We start from the raw sequence: 20,627 nt of genomic DNA, 5'->3' as shown, positions 1-20,627 counted from the left end.
GGGAATCCCACTAACTCCGTGGACAGGGAGTCAGCGCCAGCACAGCTGCATCCTGCTACACCCAAACCTGGATGGAAACCCAGCAGCGATAGCCCAGAGGCTGCCAGGGCCCAGGGCAGGCAGAGGGGGCTGGGCACTGCGGGTCCCCACAGTCCAGGGGCTCTCTGGGTCAGTCACAGCAGTGCCAGGCCACAATTTCAGCCGGGGTTTATGACGGAATTGAAGAATCCATGTAAGAATTATCCTGGTTTTGGTACAGTCACCACCTGAGTCCTGACGGGTTCGTTACACCAATGGGTGCACTCAGTGTCACTTCTGTCATGTCCTTGTCCTCTGTCCCGCCTCGATCCCAACATCTGTCCATCCCCACTTGTCCCACACCAGCTGCTCCATGTACCCAAGGGCCACCCAAACCTGGGCTGGTGGTCATTCCCTTCCTCCTGGCCCTGCCCCCTACCCCTTGAGGGGGTTTTGCTTCAATTTGTGTGGTCTGGGGTTTTATCCTCTCCTCAAATAAAACCTAAGTCACTTACCCGGGATCAGGGCAATCACTTGGCTGTGCCCACAAGTGCAAAGGGACATCCCGTGGGACATGGCCACATCCCCCGAATCTCCTCCGTTCCTTGGAAACATCAGTGAAACCACAGGGCTGTGTCCTCTCCTGATTCCCTCTGCAGCCAGGGCAAATTCCTCCAAGAAAGAGCAATTCTTGTGAAAAAGCAAATTAAAAGAGAGGCCTGTGGTCCCCTCCCAGCTTCACCAAATGCTGGTGGATGCTCTGGCCCAGCTGGAGCCGAGCTGGCCATAAAGGGGCCCTGGTGTCACGTTTGGGTGGCGGACGCCGCAGCGATTGCTCCAAAGAACCAACGAAGGTGACGATTTTGACAAAATAAGTTTATTTCGCTTCACTTCATTTCGGCCGAAACCTCACATTTTTCTTTTTTTTTTTTTTTTTTTTAAGTTTTTTTGGCTGAAAAAAAAAAACCCCAACCCAAAAATCCCCCCAAACCAACCCAAAAAGCAAAGAACCACATCACTCCGCCCTCTGCCAGAGGTGACCGAGGGGCTCCAACTTCCCCTAGGCCATGGAGCTGGGGGAGCCACTGCAGCCCCCCCTCCCAAAATTCCCTCTGCATCCCCCCAATCCCCAGCCATGAACTGGCCCCCGAAACCGAGCCCTTGAACCCCCCAAATCCGAGCCCTATAGGAAACGCTCGTGGCTCTGAATGCCAGAGAGTTTTACTCAACCTTCTTAATTTTTGTTGGATTTTCTCCTCCTTTCCCGACGTTTTTTTGTGTTTTGTTTTGTTGTTTTTTTTTTTTTTAAATTAATTTATTTATAGATATATTTAAAAAAAGCAATAGTCCTTTGGTCCCTAAACTCTAAGGAATGATATGACTCTGAAACAAGTAATCCTATGTCCCTGTGCCAGTGACAAGCAGGGGAAGCGCGTGTCCCGCCACCCTGCTCCATGGGATATATATATATATACTTATTTATATATATCTTCTATAAGTCCAACATACTTAGATCCTTCTTTCTTTTTTTTTTTTCCCCAATGCAGGGAAAAAGGAAAATCTTGCCGTTTTTCTTTATTTTCCAAACAAACATCCTCCAGGTGAAGCGCCCGAGGCTGGTCCCATCCCACCGGCTTTGGTTTAAGAATCCATTTTGAGCCTCTTTTCCTCGTTTCTCCTGGGAAATCGGTAGCAGCAAATGAGTGCTTTAAAAAAAACCCAAAAAACAAAGGTAGATCGTGGCCCGGCTGCCCGGAGCCATCGGCCTTGCTCCCAGCGAGGGATCCGGTGAGTCCCGGCGAGCGGCCGGCGGTGAATCGCAGCCCCGGCGCCGCATCGCTCCCCTCCTTCCTTGTCTTCCTCTCATTCCCGTTAAACAACAAACAAGACCAGTTTGGGAAAAAATTCAAAAAGGAAAAGCTACGACCAAAACACTCTCTTCTTTGCCGTTTTCTCCTTCACCTCCTCCTCCTCTTCCTCCTCCGGGATGTGTTGCAAAGAAAGAGAGTTACGGGTTTGGATACTGCACTTGGGGAAGGGGAAAGTCGTCAGACACTACGAGACGTCCGACCTGAAACAGAAGGAGAAGGTTGTCAGCCTGTTTCTGGGGGATGGAGGGAGGGAGGGACCCAGATCCATGGGGTGGGTGGTGCCCGGCAGAGACCCCTGCACATCCTCGGGGACGTCCCCCAGGGCCAGGCCCCCTCACCTCTCCGCAGGCTGAGCTGGGGTCAGTAGGGTCTGTTGGCGTCTTTCGGCCGCTTTAGCTGCACTTTTAGCCTCTTCATGCCGATCTGGAAGCCATTCATGGCCTGAATGGCCGCCTGAGCACTCGTCGGATTGTCAAAACTGACAAAACCTGGCGGGGAGGGGACACAGGGTTTGTCACCACACACATCACAGGCGGCTGTCTCGCCTCAATCCAGGCACTGAAATCCTATGGAAGGCTCCTGCTTCGGGAGTGCTGGGAGAGGGGGTCCTGGGGTAACATCACAGCCCCAGATTGCATGGGACTGGGTGACAGGTGATGGCACCGGCAGGGACACCCAGGTCTGCAGGGACACTGAGGTGACAGGGCTGTGAGGACAGCAGCATAAGAGGGTCCACAGGACACTGGAGTTGTCTGCAGGGACACTACAGGATGGGATTTGTGGGGTCACCGGGGTGACAGGGTCAGTTAAAGTGACAGTGGCTGCAGGGACACTGAGGTGATGGGGTCTGTGGGGACACCAGGATGGGATGTGTGGACTCAGGGGACATCTGGAAGTCAGGTCTGCAAAGACCCTGAGGTGACCAGGCCTCCAAAGACACTGCAGTGCAAGAGTCTACGGGGACACCAAGCTGACAGGGACTGCGGGGACAACGAGGTCTGTGAGAGGGAGATACAGATCCCTGAGCTGCGGACACTGAGGAGAGCTGGACCTCAAGCAAGGGACAACAGGGAGACATGGGCATCTGAGCTGGAGACCAGGGAAAGAGAGATCCCCAAGGTGAGATGTTAGAGAGACAGATTCCCAAGCAGGGACTTCAGGGAGAGTTGGACCCCCGAGATGGAGATGCTCTGAGCTGGGTTGTCAGGAGGAGCCAGACTCCCCAGCTGGGAAGGCTGGGCAGAGCCAAGCCCTTGAGCTGGGATTTGGGGAGAGACAGACCCCTTCAGCTGGAATATTAGGAGAGCTGGGCCTCCAGGTTGGAGACCAGAGAGAATGGGACTCTTGAGCTGGGGACTGGTGAGAACTGGGATGTTGAGGAGACTCAGATATTTAAAATGAGATGAAGAGAGCCACACCTGAATTGGGGTATTGAGGAAGAGCCAGAGCTCCAAGCTGAGGTGTTAAGGATAGCTGGAACCTTGAGCTGGGGACTGGGAAGAGCTGGAGCCCTGAGCTGGGACACCAGGGAGAGCTACACCCTGAGACTTACCAAAGCATTTACTCTGGTTGGTGGCACGGTCCACAAAGACTTTGGCAGAGATGACATTGCCGAAAGGCAAAAACATCTGCGTGAGCTCCGCGTCCCCGAACTCCTGGGGCAGGTGATAAATAAACAGGTTACAGCCCTCGGGACCTGGGTGACACACAAAGGACAGCACACGTCAGCTGCAAGGTGGGGCCACCCCGGCGGGACACCGGGGAGCTACCGGCCCCACGTGGGGTGACCCCCCACCCCTCACCTTCTCTCTGCTGCTGGGGGATGAGGGGCGCTTGCTGGGGAAAGGCTTGGCTGATGGGAGCGTAGGCAGTGGGATATGCTGCTGGAAGAGAGAAACAAGGAGCTGAGGCCGCAGCACCCGCCCCAGGCACGGAAAGGGCTGGGACAGGCGTGTCCTCTGCTGCCACCTGCAGTCGAGGGGCCTCTCCTGCCCCACGGCTGCTGGCTCTGCCTTTCCCACCCCTCCCGGCACACCAGGGATATGGGAACAGCTCTCCTAGGAGGCATGCTGGTGAGAGCAGTAAAATGGCCTTAAGGCTGAGGAAAGATGGTACTTTTGGCTGAAAAACCCCAAAGATTTGAGGTCTAAAACTTGATTTTCTGTTGCAAATCTGGATGTTGCTGTCAATGCTCCTAATTAAATGGCTGCTGGGCTTGACGTATTTCCATGGGAGGCTCTGATTCCCTTCCCTCCACAGCCCATGTCCTCGGCCATCAGATCTGGTCACATGATGAATATCCAGACTTTTGGTGTCTTGCTGTGGAGTTGCCCCTCTGCCACTTCCCAAATCTCATCCCCTCTTCTCGATACCATTGCCAGGGCTCACCCATGGAGTTCTCTCAGCCCCATGGATATTGAAATTCACTTTGCACCATCCCAAGTCTCACGAGGGGCCATGACAGGAGCCAGTGGGGGACGAGGGGATGGTGCTTTCATCGGCATCGCCACCCTGGAGCTCCTGCCAGGGCACAGCACCTGCTGCTCCCCTCATGAATCCATGCCCAAATACGCTGCCCCAGTCCAGTGTTCAACCTCAGGGTGACATTCACCTCCCAAAAACAAGTGTGAGGAGCAAAGAGGGGAGAGAGGGAAGGAGTGGGAAGCGAAGTTTGAGACCTGCATAGTGCTGCATGCCGGCGTAGGCCTGCTGGAGGGGATCTGCCACCGTGGGGCTTTGAGCTGGGAAGAGAAGAGAAAGGAGAAGGAAGATAGAATAAGCCAGAGAAAGCCAGGGAAGCATGCGCAGCTCCCACGAGAAAGGGCTCCTGGCCAAGTGCTGCCAAGGAGGGGCAGAGCTGCTCCCTGCATGAATTCCCTCCTCCCTGCAGTGATGCCACGGGAGCCCACGGCTGGTTCATCCAGCGTGTTCCTGGGACAGGGAGCACCCCTTGAGCACCCCGCATGAGCCAAGCACGCTCCCCTAGCCCCGAGGGCCGTACCTGGGTAGGGGTGGATGCCGTTGGTGTAGATGGTCTCAGAGGCAGGCTGCCCGTTGGTCTGGGGCGGCAGTGGGCTGAAGCCGTTCACCCCAATGGGCGTGGCAATGCTGGGCACCGGCGCCGTGCTGATCCCTGGAGGGGTGCTTGTACCTGCAGGAGCACAGCATCAGTGCTGCCATCTCCCCGAGATGCCCCCCGAGGACGCCAAGTGGCAAATGAGGGGGTCTTACCTGAAGAGGGGGTGAGGGGGGCAGCCACCAGCCCGCTGACATTGAAGGCGGCCATTTGTTGCATCTGGGCGGCAGCGATGGCAGCCATGGGGTTGAGGCAGGTGCCCTGTGCAGCCGCCATCAGGGCTGCCTGCTGCTGCATGATCTTCAGGAAAGAAGGGGGGAAAGGGGACAGACAGTGAGAGGCAGAGAGAAGGAGAGAGAGCATCTCTGCTTTGGACGGATTCAGAGGCATAAATGCCACCCACTGCCAGACCTGAGGACAGGAGCCTTGGTCTTGGTGATGTTAAATATGGGACCGCTGAACCCCACAATCACCCTCAGCTGTGGGGTGGAAGCCCCGCATCTGCCCTTAAACAGGATACACCAGCCCTGCCAGGCATCCACACCCCCTGGCACTGGTGCTTTCATGGGCCAAACCAGCCCCACCCCACCCACGGAGGTCCCCCAAAGCCCCTGGTCTGCACCAGATCCTACCGCTTGCGTGTAGGCCCCGTAGGCGCCGAACTGGATGGTCATGGGGTTGAAGATGCCCAGCTGCCCCGCCATCTGATGCATCCGCCGCAGGGTCCTCTCCTTATCCGTGTCTGCAAACTTCACCACCAGGCTGGACGAGGCGCCCTGAGGTGGGGGGAAGATGAAGCTGATGGTGGGACCACAGCAATGCCCCCGAACTGTGTATCCACTGTGGGTGTGGCTCTCAGTGTCTGCAGCATTCTCCACCCTGGGGACACTGACCAGCTTGGCAGCAGCAACCAAAGATCGATGTGAGGTTTAATTATAGCCAGTTTTTCTCCCCGGTGGCAGCTCCCTGACCTCTGCTTCCTTTCCCCTTCCTTGTCCACAATTCTGACCTTCAGCGTTAATTAAACTGCCCCTTTCTCTGGCACAGAGAGAATTAGCCCCACGCTCCCACCTCTGGGGCTCAGCACCCTGGCAAGGAGGAACCTGGGCTGATGCGGCCAACAAATTGCTGTACAATTTTGATGCAATTAGACTGAGGATCAAATTAGTGGGTGATTGGATTAAGCAGGCAGCGCGGGGTCAGCTGGGGCAGGGTGTGAGCCTGGCACTTACCGGCATGGTTTGGCTGCCGTGCAGGCTGTTGATGGCAGCCTGTGCCTCGGCGTGGCTGCCGTATTTCACAAAGGCACAACCTAAGGGAACAGAGGGAACATGGGACAGGTTGGATTTGGCCACTTCAGTTCCATAGGGTGCCCACCCAGTGCCCCAAAGCCCACCTTTGCTGGCTCCATCGGGCCCTCGGAGGATGGTGCATTCCTCAATCTGGCCAAAGGGCTCAAAGAGGCGGCGGACGTCATCCTCGCTCTGCTGCTTCCCCAGCATGCCCACAAAGAGCTTCCTGTCTTCTAAAAACAAAACCAAGCCCATCAGAGAGCGGCAGATCACTCACCATCCCAACCCCTCATCACAAATGATGCATGGAGGGGAAGAAGCCAAGTGACATCAGAGGAAGGGAGTGACACTGATCCCACGAAGAAGGTGCCGGGCTTATCATTTCTGTCCTACAGAACACTCAGGGTGGGAAAATCTCTCCAGTGGGGAAACTGCTGAAGGGTGAATCCTGGAAGAGCCACTTTAGGGACTGGTGCTGGGGCTTTTCCCAGGGATGCGGGGCTGGCTCCCCCAGCACTGGGGCGGGATGTGGTGGAACAAAGAGAACCCACAAACCAGAAGTGATCACCCTCATGTGATCGACTCGCAGAACAACCCGCAGCCTCCAGGCATGCCCAGGGGACATCAATAACCCAAACACAAGAGAATGGATAGTAAATAATGAGAATTTCATGATTATTACCAGCATCTGTCTTGCGTGGCCGTGCACTCCCGCCGCACGCTAATGGCATTTGACAAAGAAAATAAGGTGCCCTGTCAAGAGCGTTGCCAGGGAAATAAATAAATAATGGCAGGAGACGATGAATGCCTTGTCCGTTAAGGTACCAGGAAAATTAGTTAAGGGAATAGGGCTCGTGTGTTGTCTAGTTAAACATAAACCACCTCCCAGGGGGAGTGGGCTGGGCAGCCCAGCGTTGCCTCCTGGGTAAGGGGGCTGGAGACGGGAGCCCCAGCTCACCCATCAATTTTTAATCCTTCACCAATTACGCTCGGTAAGTGGGTAATTTATTTGCCAGGTCCCTCTGGGATGTGCTGGGACCAGCTCCCGGTGCGTTTAATAACAGGGTTTGGATGGGGGGGGGGATCTACCCCAGCCATCCTGCCAAGTGCAGGCGGCCCCACGGGAGGAGCATCCTGCATGTCCGATAGCGCCTGCCTGCCCAGCAACACAACAGATGTGGGATTTTGATCCAAGTCCTGCGATTTTGCCCAAATGATCACCTCAGCCTGGCAACGTCACAGCCTGATGAGTGGCAAATGCTGACAAAGAATTAGGGGAGCTGGTAGTTTGAGAGGGGCTTGGGCCACATGGAGCCAGCTCCTGCCCCGGGGTCCCCACAGGCAGCTCTGGGGAGGGAATTGCATTGTTTGGTAAATGAAGGTGGTGAGGGAGAGCAGCTGGCTGGTGCTCTGCCCCCTAGGATGTAGGGATGCTCATGGTATGATGTCAGGACATTCCCAGGATGACATCAGGATGTTCCCCCCAGCTGACCAGACAGGGAGACAGATGGTATTTGCTCTTCACCCAGGTTTGGATGCCACCAGCAAAGGCAGCTCCTTTCCTGAATTTCTCGGTAAACCAACCTTCCCACAGCAGCCCTCGCAATGCCACCATGTGCCCCACCACCCCCTGGGTGACCCTGTGCCCCCCTGCCTGTGCCAGTCATCCAGAGAATGGGGGACCTACCTCCTCGGCCCTCACTGTCGGCTGGCTTCACCTGGATGGGGCGGTTCATCTGCAACACAAGCGAGGGCAGGCGGTCAGTGTGGTGGCCCTTGAACCCATTTAATGGGGAACAGAAGGATCTGGCCAATGACTGGCACTGGGAGCTGGGGAAAAGGGGAGGGACCTGCATGAACAGATCTTGTGGCCACAGGGATGCCACGTGCAAAGGGCAATGCTCCGGGCCCTGGCTATGGGCACCCGGTGCTGCAGGCGCCCGCGGGGCTGCCAGTGCCAGGCTTGGCCGCCTGCCTGCTTTCCTCGACTGCAAAGGACTGCAGAGGCAGCAGCAGCACCCCACCGGCCCCGGCCCCTCTGGCACCATTGCCCTCCTTTTCCCAAACCTTACCCAAATTTGGCCTCCTCCTTGTCACCGCTGTGTGAACCCATGAGCATGACACCTGTGTGCAGCAGGACATGCTGGGCTGGCAGGCACATCCCTGGCCTGCTGCCCCATGGAGCCATTTCTCCTCCTCTCTCCCCCTCCTTTTTCCCCTCTTTTAGCTGAAAAACGCTACAATTATGGCCGTTTCCACGGCAACAAGCGTGCTTCCCCCACGATGCTGCGGAGCCTGAGCCATGTGCTCAATGGGGTCGCCACAGCAACGGCGAGATGTCACACATGACGGCGCGGGGGTGTGCACACGAACACGCCTTGAGCACACACGGGGACAGTCAACCCACGTGCGTGTGCACCCCCATCCCAGGTGCTCCCCACTCCACCCCCTGGAAGGGTTCCCTAAATTTTGGGGCTGGATGGGGGCCGAGCCAGTCCCCCCCACATCAGGGTGAGGAAGAGGATGTGTAAGAGAGAAGAGGAGGGAGGTTTCCACAGCAACCGCCTCGTCTCCAGGGAAACGTGGAGAGAAATGTCAGCACAGAGCTGGGGATGGTCCAGGGAAGGGATTGAGTCCCCAGGAGTCATGGGGTGGCATATAGGGGCACTGAGGAACACCTCACAGTGTCACCCATTATGTCACCAGTCCCCCAAACGTCCACCTTGTGCCGGGGCTGGATTTGGCTCACCCCAAACTCAGGAGGCTGTGACAGCACCGAGACCCTAAACCCAGAACCCCGCTGTCCCCCACATCCCTGCCATGGCTGGGACGAGGAAACCCTATTTTGGGGGAGGCTGCCCCCCTCCACTGACCTGCCAGCCCCATTTACCAGCACGATGGCCTTTGATGGAATAAATTACCCATACAGCCCGCTGCTGTATGCTTAATGTAATAAACCCAGTGAGGATGATTTAGAATAACATTTACGGAGCCGCAGAGTGTCATTTTGATGTGTCTCCCGTCTCCACTCGCCGGTTATTAAACTGTATTGATTCCCCGGGAGCGGCTGATGTTTATAAATGTCAGGCCTCAGGGACCAGCTAACCTACCCCAGGGCTACCACACCGCACCGAGGAGAAATTGTCCTGGCCTCTAGACATCCCCAGAAGGGGGTTTTGGCACCCTTGGCATCACCACGTGCCCACCACAGGGTGCTCGGTGATCCCCTGTGGCAGCCAGACCTCCTGGTTGTCCCTACAGCACCCCTGCACCGTGCCCACACAGCCCTCTATCCATCCTCCCACACTAAACAGCCACCCAGGCATTTCCCCCTGCTCCTGACACCTACCTGCCTACCCTGCAACACCCATCCATCCATTCATCTATCCTGGACACCCACACAATCGCCCACACACCCGTCTTCCAGCCATACTCCAGCACCCATTCCCATAGCATCCATCCATCCATATCCCCAACACCCATCCTCATAACACCCATTGGTTCCCATAGCATCCATCTGTATCGCCAACACCCATCCATCCACTCCCAAATACCCATCCATCCCCATTGCACCCATCCATATTCCCAACATCCATCCCCATACACCCATTCATTCCCATAGTGTCTATCTATCTTGCCAAGACCTTCCATCCAGCCCCCAAAACCCATCCATCCCCTCAACACCCATCCCTTTCCTCAACACCAAACCACCTCTGTACTACCCTTATGTCTGTGCATCCATCTCCCATCTTGCCACCACCCACCTTTCCACCCCCACAGCATCCAACCATCCATCCATCTATCCAATCATCCATCCATCCCCAACTCCCAGCCATCTCCCACACACCAAGGATATAGTGACACCTTGTTTGGGGTGTTACAGCACGCACTATCACCAACAGTCCACAAAGTCCCAGCTACCCCATGGCCAAACCACTGGTGTTTCACAGCACAGGGGGTCACCAGCAGTTGCTAAACCCCCTCCTGATTGCTCAGGCACTGTCCCCCACCAAAATGTGGAGCCCCTCAAGAGCCTGGGTACCAGGGAGAGCCAGCCCATAGAATCACTGCTGAGGGATGTGCCCAGTGGGACAGGGTCACTTCTGACCTTTGTTCTTTCCTTGGCATCACACTCCTCCTCGTCCTCACAACCAACAGCCAGAGGATCCAGCAGGTCACCATGCACCCAAATGAGATGAAGGTGGCAGGTGACACCGGAACAGCGAGTGCCAGTGGGAGCCTGGTGCCCATGCCACCCCAGGCAGACAGGAACCGAGGTACTGGCAGTCACTCGTCACTGGAACAGCTTGACAAAGCCCTGGGGGTAACCCACAGCGAGGCCACACAGCCAGCCTGGGGACAGTCACACCACCACACAACCCTGCATGTGCATGACCACCCTGGCACATCCTGCACATGCCCACACACCTCTGAACACAACCACAGACCCCCAGCACCCCGAAGCACACCCACCCCCAATCCCCCCGGCACAGCCGTAGAGCTCTGGAGCCATACACCTGTGCCCACGCAGCGCTGCGCACACCGCGCGTCTGTCCCAGCACCGCTGCGCACCCACATGTGGCCATGCACCACCGCACGCAGCCCCATGGGCACCTGGACGGCCCCAGTCTGCATGCCACACGACACCCACAGAACCCTCCCTGCTGCCATGGATCACACACGACCACAGGCACGCACCCCAGGACGTACAGCCAGCACTGGGGATACAATACCCCTTGCCTCAGTTACCCCGTTGTAGCAGCAGGGCCCCCCGGGAGCCCTCTGTGGACACATGGAGAGTTTGGGTGGGCTCAGGGCAACCCCAGCAGCACCCACATCCCATCCTGAGGGCCACCATGCACACCTGAGCCCAGCACAACACCTGCACACACCTGCACTCCCTGTCACACCTGGTGTGCTGTGCCCACACACCCCCACTGCTGCCGCTCCCCCAGCCCATGTGCACCCACACCCCGTCACCATCACTGGGGCAAAGACACCCTAAGCTCCTCTTCCCACACACACAGACACCCACGTGCTTGCACACCCACCTGCACACACCCGGGGGTCAAAGCCGTGCCCCCGCCAATGCCTGCCAATGCCTGTGGGTGCAGCACCCCCCAAGCGCTGCCCCTTGCACACCTGCATCACACACACACACAAACCCGCGGTGAAAAGATACACCTTCCAGCCAACACACACACCAAACCCATCCCTGGGGGCAGATACACCTCCTCACCATCATCCTCCATCCCTGCCAGCAAACACACCCCCCACACAGCATTCCTGGGTGCCAGAACACCCGCCCCACCGACACCCACACCACACACAGCCTCCCTGGGTCCAGATACATCACCAACACCCCTCTGCCGACACCCTCCCCTTCCCTGGGTGCAGATACACCCTCTCAGCCACACACACACAGAGCCCCATCCCTGAGTGCAAACACACCCTCATCATCAACAACCACCCTGTCAACACATTCACCCCATTCTTGGGTGCAGATACACCCTGCACAGCAACCCTCACACCCACACACCCCATCTGTGGGTGCAGATACATCCCCTCACCAACACCCCTCCAACCCCATTCTTCTGTGGAAATACACCCTCCTCACCAACACCTCTCCATCCCCAACACCCATCCCTGGGAGCAGATACACCCTGTCACCAACACCCCCAATCCTCATTCCTGCGTGCAGATACACCCTGCAACACCCACACCCGCCCACCCCATCCCTGGGAGCAGATACACCTCCCCACCTACACCCCTTCATCCTCATCCCTGTGTGCAGATAAACCCTGCAACACGCCCACTCACACACCCCAACCCTGTGTGCACATTCACCCGGCTCATCAACACCCCTCCATCCCCGTCCCTGTGTGCAAATACACCCTAATCACCAACACCGCTTCATCCCCATCCTATGCCTGGGAGCAGATACACTGCCTCACCAACACTGCTCCATCCTCATTCCCATCCCCGGGTTCAGATACACTCCATCACCAACACCCACACTCACACCCACCATCCCTACGTGCAATTACACCCTGATCACAAACACCGCTGTATCCCCAGCCCATCCGTGGGAGCAGATGCACCCCCTCACCAACACCCCTCCATCCTCATCCCTGTGTGCAGATACGCCCTGCTCACCATCAATACCCCTCCATGCCCATCCCCGGGAGCAAAGATCCACACCCTCGCCATCACCCCCGCTGCCACACAGCATCCCCGGGAGCAGATACACCCCTTCGCCATCACCCACATCCCTCCTACAGCCCCCCGGTGCAGCCCCCCCACCCCGGCGCGAGCGGAGGCTGCCGGGCGGTGCCGGGCCGTGCCGGGCCGGGCGGAGGCGGCGGCAGACAAAGGCGGGGCCCTACCTCGATGCAGAGGATCTTGGACCCGGCGGGCACCCACAGCACGGGCGGCCGCGGCCCCGGCGCCGGCACCTGCGGCAGCTGCATGGCCGGACCGGCCGGACCGCCGGCTCCACCGAGGCGGTTCGGCTGAGCTCGGCTGCGCTCGGCTCTACCCGAGGCGGCTCGGCCAGACTCGGCTTAGCTCGGCTCCACTCGGCAAGGCCGGGCTCGGCTGGGCTGGGTTCGGCTAGGCTCGGCTGGGTTCGGTTCGGCTCGGCTGGATTCGGCTAGGCTCGCGCAGCGGCGCGCGGGGGGCGGGGCACAGGGCGGGGCGGCCGCAGCCCCGCCGAGCCGGAGCGGGGGCGGGGCCTCATTTGGGACACGCCCACCATCGTCTGGACACGCCCCTGGTCCCCCGACACGACGGGGGCGGGGCCTGGCTGGACCGGGGGGCCGAGGGTGGGAACACGGGGGGTGCGCAGGTACAGGGGGTCAGCAGGGGCAGGGGTGTGAGTGCAGGTACAGGGGGTATGAGCACGGACAGGGGTGTGAGTGCAGGTACAGGGGGTCAGCAGGGACAGGGGTGTGAGTGCAGGTACAGGGGGTCAGCAGGGACAGGGGTGTGAGTGCAGGTACAGGGGGTCAGCAGGGACAGGGATGTGAGTGCAGGTACAGGGGGTCAGCAGGGACAGGGGTGTGAGTGCAGGTACAGGGGGTATGAGCACGGACAGGGGTGTGAGTGCAGGTACAGGGGTTCAGCAGGGACAGGGGTGTGAGTGCAGGTACAGGGGGTCAGCAGGGACAGGGGTGTGAGTGCAGGTACAGGGGGTCAGCAGGGACAGGGGTGTGAGTGCAGGTACAGGGGGTCAGCAGGGACAGGGGTGTGAGTGCAGGTACAGGGGGTATGAGCACGGACAGGGGTGTGAGTGCAGGTACAGGGGGTCAGCAGGGACAGGGGTGTGAGTGCAGGTACAGGGGGTATGAGCAGGGACAGGGTATGTGAGCCCAGGTATAGGTGTGTGAGTACCGGTACAAGGGGTATGAGCAGGTACAGGGCGTGACCACGTTTACAGGCGGGATGCACAAGTATAGAGGGCAGTGCACAGGTAGAGGGGCTGTACATAAACACACACAGAGGAGTGCTTGTGTGCACAAGCAGAGAGGTGTGCACAGACACAGGAACTCACAGGTGTGTACCCAAGCGTACACAAATGCATACACGAGTGTGCACAAGCACAGAAGGGGTGCTCAGGCACAGACAGGTGAGCACACGCAGGTGTGAGCACACGCAGGTGTGAGCACCTGCATGGGCACAGGAGGGTGAGCACAAGCACACAGTCCCCTGCACCACCGTGGGCACACACACACAGAGGGGCAGACACAGCCATGGGCTCCTGTGGGGTGCGTGCCCACATGCCCATGGGCACACACATGTTCACACATACACACCCCCACCCCCCAGGCTAGTGGCCATACACACAGGCGTGTGCCTGATGAGAACCCCGAGGGAGGGCCTGGCCTCGGCCTCCTTTTAGGCTGCCAAGGTGGGCTGTTAACTCTTGAATCTACTGGAGCACGGCCCCGCTGGTGAGAGCACGGCTCAGGAAGCCGCATCCCCGCAAACCTCATCCCCCTCTGTCAGCTCCACACACACAGAGCAGGGATTGATATTCATGGGCCCCGGCTCTTTCCCCAGCCAACCCGCGGGCCTATTGATTTTTATTTAGGCGAATAATTAAATATTTATTTTCACTTTGTTAAGCTCGGGAGGTCGGAGCCCACAGAAAGCGCAACAGCACGCAGGCGGCTGGAAAATCGATGCCTCGGTTTGCGGCCGCTGGAAGTGGCTCCTGTGCCTCGGGGAGGTGTCACCAGCCCCCACCCTGGCTCACCCCAATCCACCAGTGTCACTTAAGGCTTCCATGCCTTGGGGAGGTGTCACCAGGTGCTGCTCCAGCTCAGCACGACCACCTCAGTGTCACTTAATACTGCCGCGCTTCAGGGGGGTGTCACCAGCCCCTGCCCCAACTCACCCCAAGCCCCTGGTGTCACTTACCCCTGGCAGTGTCTTCTGCTCGTGCAGGGCACTCTGTGCCTTCAGTGCGGAGTCGCGGGCGCAGTAGGTGAGGAAGGCACAGCCTGTAGAGACAGGGAGATGGCATCAGTGCCCGGCCTGGTATTGCCACAGCGCCCTGAGTACACAGGGAGCTGGTGGCACAGCCGATATGGCACTGTGGTGTCTCAGCATCCTGGCATCCAGCACAGTGATACCCAGCACCCCAGCACCCTGGTACTGTGGCATCCAGCACCCCAGGACCATGGCAATCGATACCCTGGCATCCAGCACCCCAGCACCATGGCACTTGATACATTGGCATCCAGAACCCTGGTCCTGTGCATCTGGCATCCCAGCACTCCGGCACCCTGGCACAGTGGCATCCAGAACCCAAGCAACCTGGCACGGTGGCATTCAGCACCTCAGCACCACGGCATTCAGCATCCCAGCACCCTGATATCCTGGCATCCTGTCATTCAGCATTCTGGCACCCAGGCAGTCTATAACCTGGCATCTGGCACCCTGGCATGGTGGCATCCATTATCTCAGCACCACGGCATCCAGCAACAAGCACCCTGACGATGTGGCACCATGGCATCCAGCACCCTGGCACTATGGCATCCAGCAGCTCAGCATCGTGGCATCCACCATCTCGTCACACTGACACCCTGGCCCCATGGCATCCAGCATCTTGGTACCCCGGTACTCTACACCCAGATGGGCACACACAGGGGCACAGTTCACCCCCAGAACAGGATAGGAGATGGAGCAGTGGGATGGAGGAAGGAGCCAGGGTGGAGCAGGCAGCACACGGGCAGTGGTGCTCTGGCCCCAGCCCTGTGGAAAGCCACAGCCCAAGTCCTCCAGGAAGCAGATCTCCAGGCGTCAAGGCCGTGCACCCTGTCGTGTCACCACGCTTCTCCCAGCCTTAAGCACCCTCCTTGGGATGAGATTCATGTGGCGAAGACGCTCCGGCTCCTTCGACATCATGGCGCTTTGGAAATCGGGAATACGCCTGGGGTGAGGTTTTCCCACGCTGACTCACGCTGCCGAGCCACTTGCTCGAACAGAGCTGGCAGCAACGAGCGAGCCCTGGGGACAGGGTCCGGTCCTCCTCCCTCTGTCTCCCCTGAAGTATTCCTGGTGCCTGTGCCACTGCTGCACCGCTCCCTCCCTGAGGGCTCCCCCCCAATTTGCTGGGGTCACATCCAAAAGCATCTGAAAGTGATATTAAAACAGCAGCAAAACAGTTTCCCTTCAACAAAGTAAATATTTAATGAATAAAATTGACATTGATGCATTTTTAATATTGGCACAATTAAATCCGCCAGCTGATTAAGTATTAATAACTCTTAATAAGTACAATCAGCGTGCCTGGGAGAAGAGGGAGCATGGCGGCAGGGCGGGGGATGCTGCGGGATGGGGTCCCTCGCCCACCTTGGGGTGTTGGGGACTTCTGCCCTCACGGTGAGCAAGGAGAGATCCCCCTGGATCAATAGTTTCCTGCTGCAGGTGGGGAGATCAGCACAGCAGCTCGCCTCAGTCCCGGTGCCATTTCCAGTGTTTACCATCTGTAATCATGTTGGCTTCCTGCTCTCCGCTCTTCTTTCTCTCTTTTTTTTCCCTGTTTTTCCTGCAGGCGACAATGTAGACGGTGCCTGGGCATTCTGGAGAAGTTCGGAGGGCTGGCGCAGGAGCGGTTCTGCTCTGGAGGCTCGCCGGGAGCGAGGATGTCGTTCAAATTAGAGGAGCGTCCGCAATTAAATCACGCGGCTGGGCCGCAGACGTTGAAGCCCGTGCTGAAGGAAGCGCCGAGGGGGCCTGGAAGGGTGCAAATCCCATTGATCCAGGCACACAAGCAGCTTCAGAGACACCTGGAGAAATGTTGGAGGCCACAGTGCCGAAAATGACAGAGTCCAGACGGCTGCCCCATAGCCGAAGGGCATCGACAAGGCAGCAACCACAAACACCGAGTTTTGGCTTCCCAGGAAAGTCCCAGTGAAGCAGGTGCCGGCCGTGGCACGGGGCAGCTTGTGGCTCCTGTCTGGGTGATACCTGGGGTGCCTTTACCCCGCTCTGGCGCTGCACACCCCAGCTCTTGAGTGGGGGGTTCCGCGGAGACCTCGGCGGTGCCTCAGTGACCCCCTCGATGCGTCGCTGCTCCAAGCGCCTGCGCTCCGCGTGCTGTGTCACAGTGCCACAGCACCTGGGACACAGTGCAGTCATGGTGTGTCCCCATCCACAGTGGGTGCCTGTATCCCAGGGGTGCTCCAACTCCAGGGCTGCACAAAACTCAGTGTGGGTGTGCTGATGCCAGACAGGTGCCCCCAAACCAGGCAGATGTTCTAAAACCCATTGCAGTGCTCCGTGCCCTGTGATGCTCTGATCCCAGGGGTGCCCCCAAGCCAGACAGCAGCACCCTGACCCCCGGTGGGTGCCCCCCTCTTCCTCAGGGGTACCCCAATCTTAGGAAGGGCCTTATATCCAAATGTTCCATATTGGGGTGTTCCCACCTCAGGGTGCTCTACCTCAAGGTTGCATCCAACTTAGGGGCACCTTCACCCCAGGGGCTTCCCCTCCTTGGGGTGCCCCATACTTTTGTGTAGCCTCCAGATGAAGGCTATCTCCACCTTAGTTGTAACTCAGCCGAGGGGTGCCTCATATTTGGGTACCCCACCTCAGGGAGTCCCACCTTAGAGGTACCTCAGTTTCAGGGATACATCACCTCATGGGTACCCCCATCTCAGAGGTGCCCCATACCAGTGTCTCCAACCTCAGGCATACTTCCAGATCATGGTGCCCCCTCTCAAAGCATCCCATCTATACCTCGGGGTGCTCCACTTCAGGTTATCCCACCTCATGGGTGCCTCCACCTCAGGAATGTCCCACCTTAGAGGTACCCCTGTCTTGAGATGCTCCATCTCAGGATGTCCCACATGACGGGTACCCTCATGTAAGGGCATCTCACCTCAGTGGTGGCCCACACTCAGGTACCAAACCTCAGGTTGTCCCATCTGATGCGGAACCTCATTTCAGGGGTGCCTTCACTTGAGAGATATCGTATCTCAGGCTGTACCATATCAGGGGTGCCTCACACTCGGGTGCCTTTGCCTCAGGGTGCCCCACTTCAGGGGTGTCTTCACCCCAGGGGTCCCCCTCTATGCCAGGGTGTTCCGTCTCAGTTTATCCCACCCCAAGGGTGCCACAACTGAGGCGTCCCCACCCTCCGGGCATCCCACCTCAGGGAGTCCCACCTGAGCGGTATCCCTTTGTCAGGATGATCCATCTCAGGCTGTCCCACTTGAGGGGTACCTCACCTCAGGGGTATCCCACCTGAGGGACAGGACCCCTCACATGAGAGGTTGCCCCCACCTCAGTTCATGGGTGGCCCATACTCAGGTGCCACATCTCAGTGATGTCCCACCTGAGGGGTCCCCCATCTCAGGATCCTCCACCTCAGTGTCCCACCTGAGGGACCCCCCCCACCCCAGGGTGTCCCATCTGAGTAGCACCTCACTGAGGGTCCCCCCCCCACCCCAGGGTGTCCCACCTGAGTAGCACCTCACTGAGGGTCCCCCCCCATCCCAGGGTGTCCCACCTGAGCAGCAGCTCACTGAGGGTCTCCCCCACCTCAGGGTGTCCCACCTGAGCGGTATCTCACTGAGGGACCCCCCCCACCCCAGGGTGTCCCACCTGAGTAGCACCTCACTGAGGGTCCCCCCCCCACCCCAAGGTGTCCCACCTGAGCAGCACCTCACTGAGGGTCCCCCCCACCTCAGGGTGTCCCACCTGAGCGGTATCTCACTGAGGGTCCCCCCCACCTCAGGGTGTCCCACCTGAGCGGTATCTCACTGAGGGTCCCCCCCACCTCAGGGCATCCCACCAGAGTGGTAACTCACTGAGGGTCCCCCCCCCCGAGCCTGTCCCACCAGAGCGGTACCTCACTGGGGGCACTGAGGGTCTCACCCACCCCAGGGTGTCTCACCTCACCTCAGGACAGCCCCACACCTGGGTGTCCCATGTCACGGCGTCCCACCCGGGGTGTCCCCCGGCCCGCCGCCCCCGCACCTTTGTGCATGCCGGTGAAGCGATCCTTGAGCACGGTGAGCTCGTAGATGCGGCCGAACTCCTCGAAGAGCGGCTTGAGGTCGCTCTCCTCCAGGTTGCGCGGAATCTGCCCCACGAACAGCTTGATGGCGTCGTGGTCCTTCATGGCGATGGCGCCGGGCGGGCGGCTCAGCCCGTTCACCCGGCCGCTGTTCGCGGTGCTGAACGCCGCCCCCGCCGCCTCGCCCGCCGCCGCCGCCGCCATGGCCCGTTCCGCGCCCCGCCCCGCCCGACCAGCACCGCTCGGCACCGCCCGGCACCGCTCGGCACCGCTCGGCACCGCTCGGGTCGCCTCGGCACCGCTCGGCACCGCCCCGCTCGGCACCTCTCGGCACCGCTCGGCTCGGCCCGCGCCCGCCAGCGGGCCCGTGACGTCAGCCGGACGGCCCCTCCCAGGGGCGCTGTATTAGCATAATGAGGGGGCGGTGGCCAATCAGAACCGGGGGGCGGAAAGAGGGGCGGGGTGAGGTCCGGCTCCGCCCACTGCTGCGCCCTGCCGGGCTGACCCCGAACCCCCCCGCCCCGTCACCCTCCCGCGTCCGTGGCCCCCCCTGTCTCCGCATTCGGTCCCCGTCACCGCCACCATCCCCACCAACCCCACCATCCCCATCACCCTCCATCAGCCCCCGTCATTACCATCAGCCGCCCCCCCCACCACCAGAATCCTTATCACCCCTCATCACCTCCCGGCATCCCCATCACCCCTATCATTCCCATTACCCCTATCATTACCCCCATCATTACCTCCCATCATCCCTATCACCCCCACTACCCCCCATCACCTCCATCAGCGTCCACCACCATCTCCTTCATGCCCATCACCTCCCTTCACCCCCCACCCTCCCCCATCACCCCCGTCCTTCGCATCACCCCCGGTCTCTCTCCCCATCCCTCCCATCACTTCCTATGACCCCCATGCCCCCCCTTTCATGCCCCACCACCCCCCATTCCCCTCATATCCCCCCACGTACCCCTTTCCCCTCATCCCCCATCACCTCCTATGTCCCTCCCTTTCCCTATCTCCCCATCACCCCCATCATCCCCCACCACCTCTATCCCCCTTTTGCCCCCATCATCCCCCCAACCCCAGTTAGGGTTGCCCAGGGAGCTGAGCAGCCTCCCACCTTCCCCTCTGCAGCCCTTCAGTAGCCTCCTGACTTAGCCCCTCTCTGTTTCCCACCTCAGAGCAGGGAATAAACACATAGAAGAGGCTCAAAAAGGGTCAATTTGAACACTTTATTGAATTTTTCACCTCCATGATGAAAAACTACACTGCCCCTGTTGTCCCCCAGGGGTTGCCCTAGAAGGGGGAGGAGGGGAGCACTTCCCTCCTGCATCCCACGTCACCCTGAAAGATCTGTAATTAGACTGAGCAGCTTTAATACCTGGTGTTGTCGTTAATTAATTAATTAGTCCCAAAGCAGCAGCCAGGTGGGGGGAGGTCTGGCTTCCCCAGCGCGCTGCCTCTTGTGTGCAGGGGCTTGTGAGTGTGGGAAGGGGTGTGAGTGTGTGCAACTGTGTGTGTGAGCATCTGTGCAAGTCTACACAAACATGTGCATGTGTGTTCAAGCGTGTGCAAGTACATACAGGTGCTGCAAGAGTGCACGTTGTGGGTAAGTAAGTGCAAGAGCATGCACAGCACACGTGGCTTCAGGCCTGTGTGTGAGTCTGGGCAATGACATGTGAGGGCATTTGGACGTGTGTGCAAGTGTATACACGAACGTTTGGGCTTGCAAGGACCCATAGGCACATGTGTGCAAAAACTCCCTAGCTCATGAGTGCAAGTGTGTGTGTGTACATGTGAGTGCAAGTATGTGCACAAGGGCAAAGACACACATGCAC

At 58.8% G+C, this 20,627-nt stretch overlaps 1 protein-coding gene and 1 pseudogene across 8 annotated transcripts; both read right to left on the bottom strand.

Moving 5' to 3' along the window:
• Nucleotides 1–854: 854 nt before the first annotated feature.
• Nucleotides 855–18,990, bottom strand: CELF6 (CUGBP Elav-like family member 6). 8 transcript variants are annotated; one of them, XM_066196668.1, is made up of 13 exons: nt 18,747–18,990; nt 14,679–14,761; nt 7,945–7,993; nt 6,362–6,490; nt 6,198–6,277; nt 5,598–5,741; nt 5,121–5,265; nt 4,891–5,040; nt 4,568–4,630; nt 3,692–3,772; nt 3,442–3,585; nt 2,228–2,377; nt 855–2,089 (listed from the first exon to the last, which is right to left on the bottom strand). In XM_066196668.1, the coding sequence occupies exons 1-12, from the start codon at nt 18,988–18,990 to the stop codon at nt 2,250–2,252; spliced, it is 1,440 nt and encodes a 479-aa protein (XP_066052765.1). In that variant the 3' UTR covers nt 855–2,089; nt 2,228–2,249. The 8 variants fall into 8 exon arrangements, with proteins under 8 accessions (XP_066052765.1, XP_066052772.1, XP_066052766.1 ...); XM_066196675.1 differs by having other exon boundaries at nt 6,362–6,487; nt 18,747–18,951; XM_066196669.1 differs by having other exon boundaries at nt 3,692–3,769; nt 18,747–18,947.
• LOC136296782 (uncharacterized) lies at nt 13,115–13,745 on the bottom strand (annotated as a pseudogene).
• Nucleotides 18,991–20,627: the final 1,637 nt, after the last annotated feature.

Source organism: Chamaea fasciata, unplaced genomic scaffold (assembly GCF_029207755.1).
Source record: "Chamaea fasciata isolate MVZ Bird 193981 ecotype frontalis unplaced genomic scaffold, bChaFas1.0.hap1 SCAF_14, whole genome shotgun sequence".
NCBI classification, from domain to species: Eukaryota; Metazoa; Chordata; class Aves; order Passeriformes; family Sylviidae; genus Chamaea; species Chamaea fasciata.
Note: the sequence above shows the minus strand (reverse complement) of the source record. Positions and strands in the feature narration are given on the sequence as shown.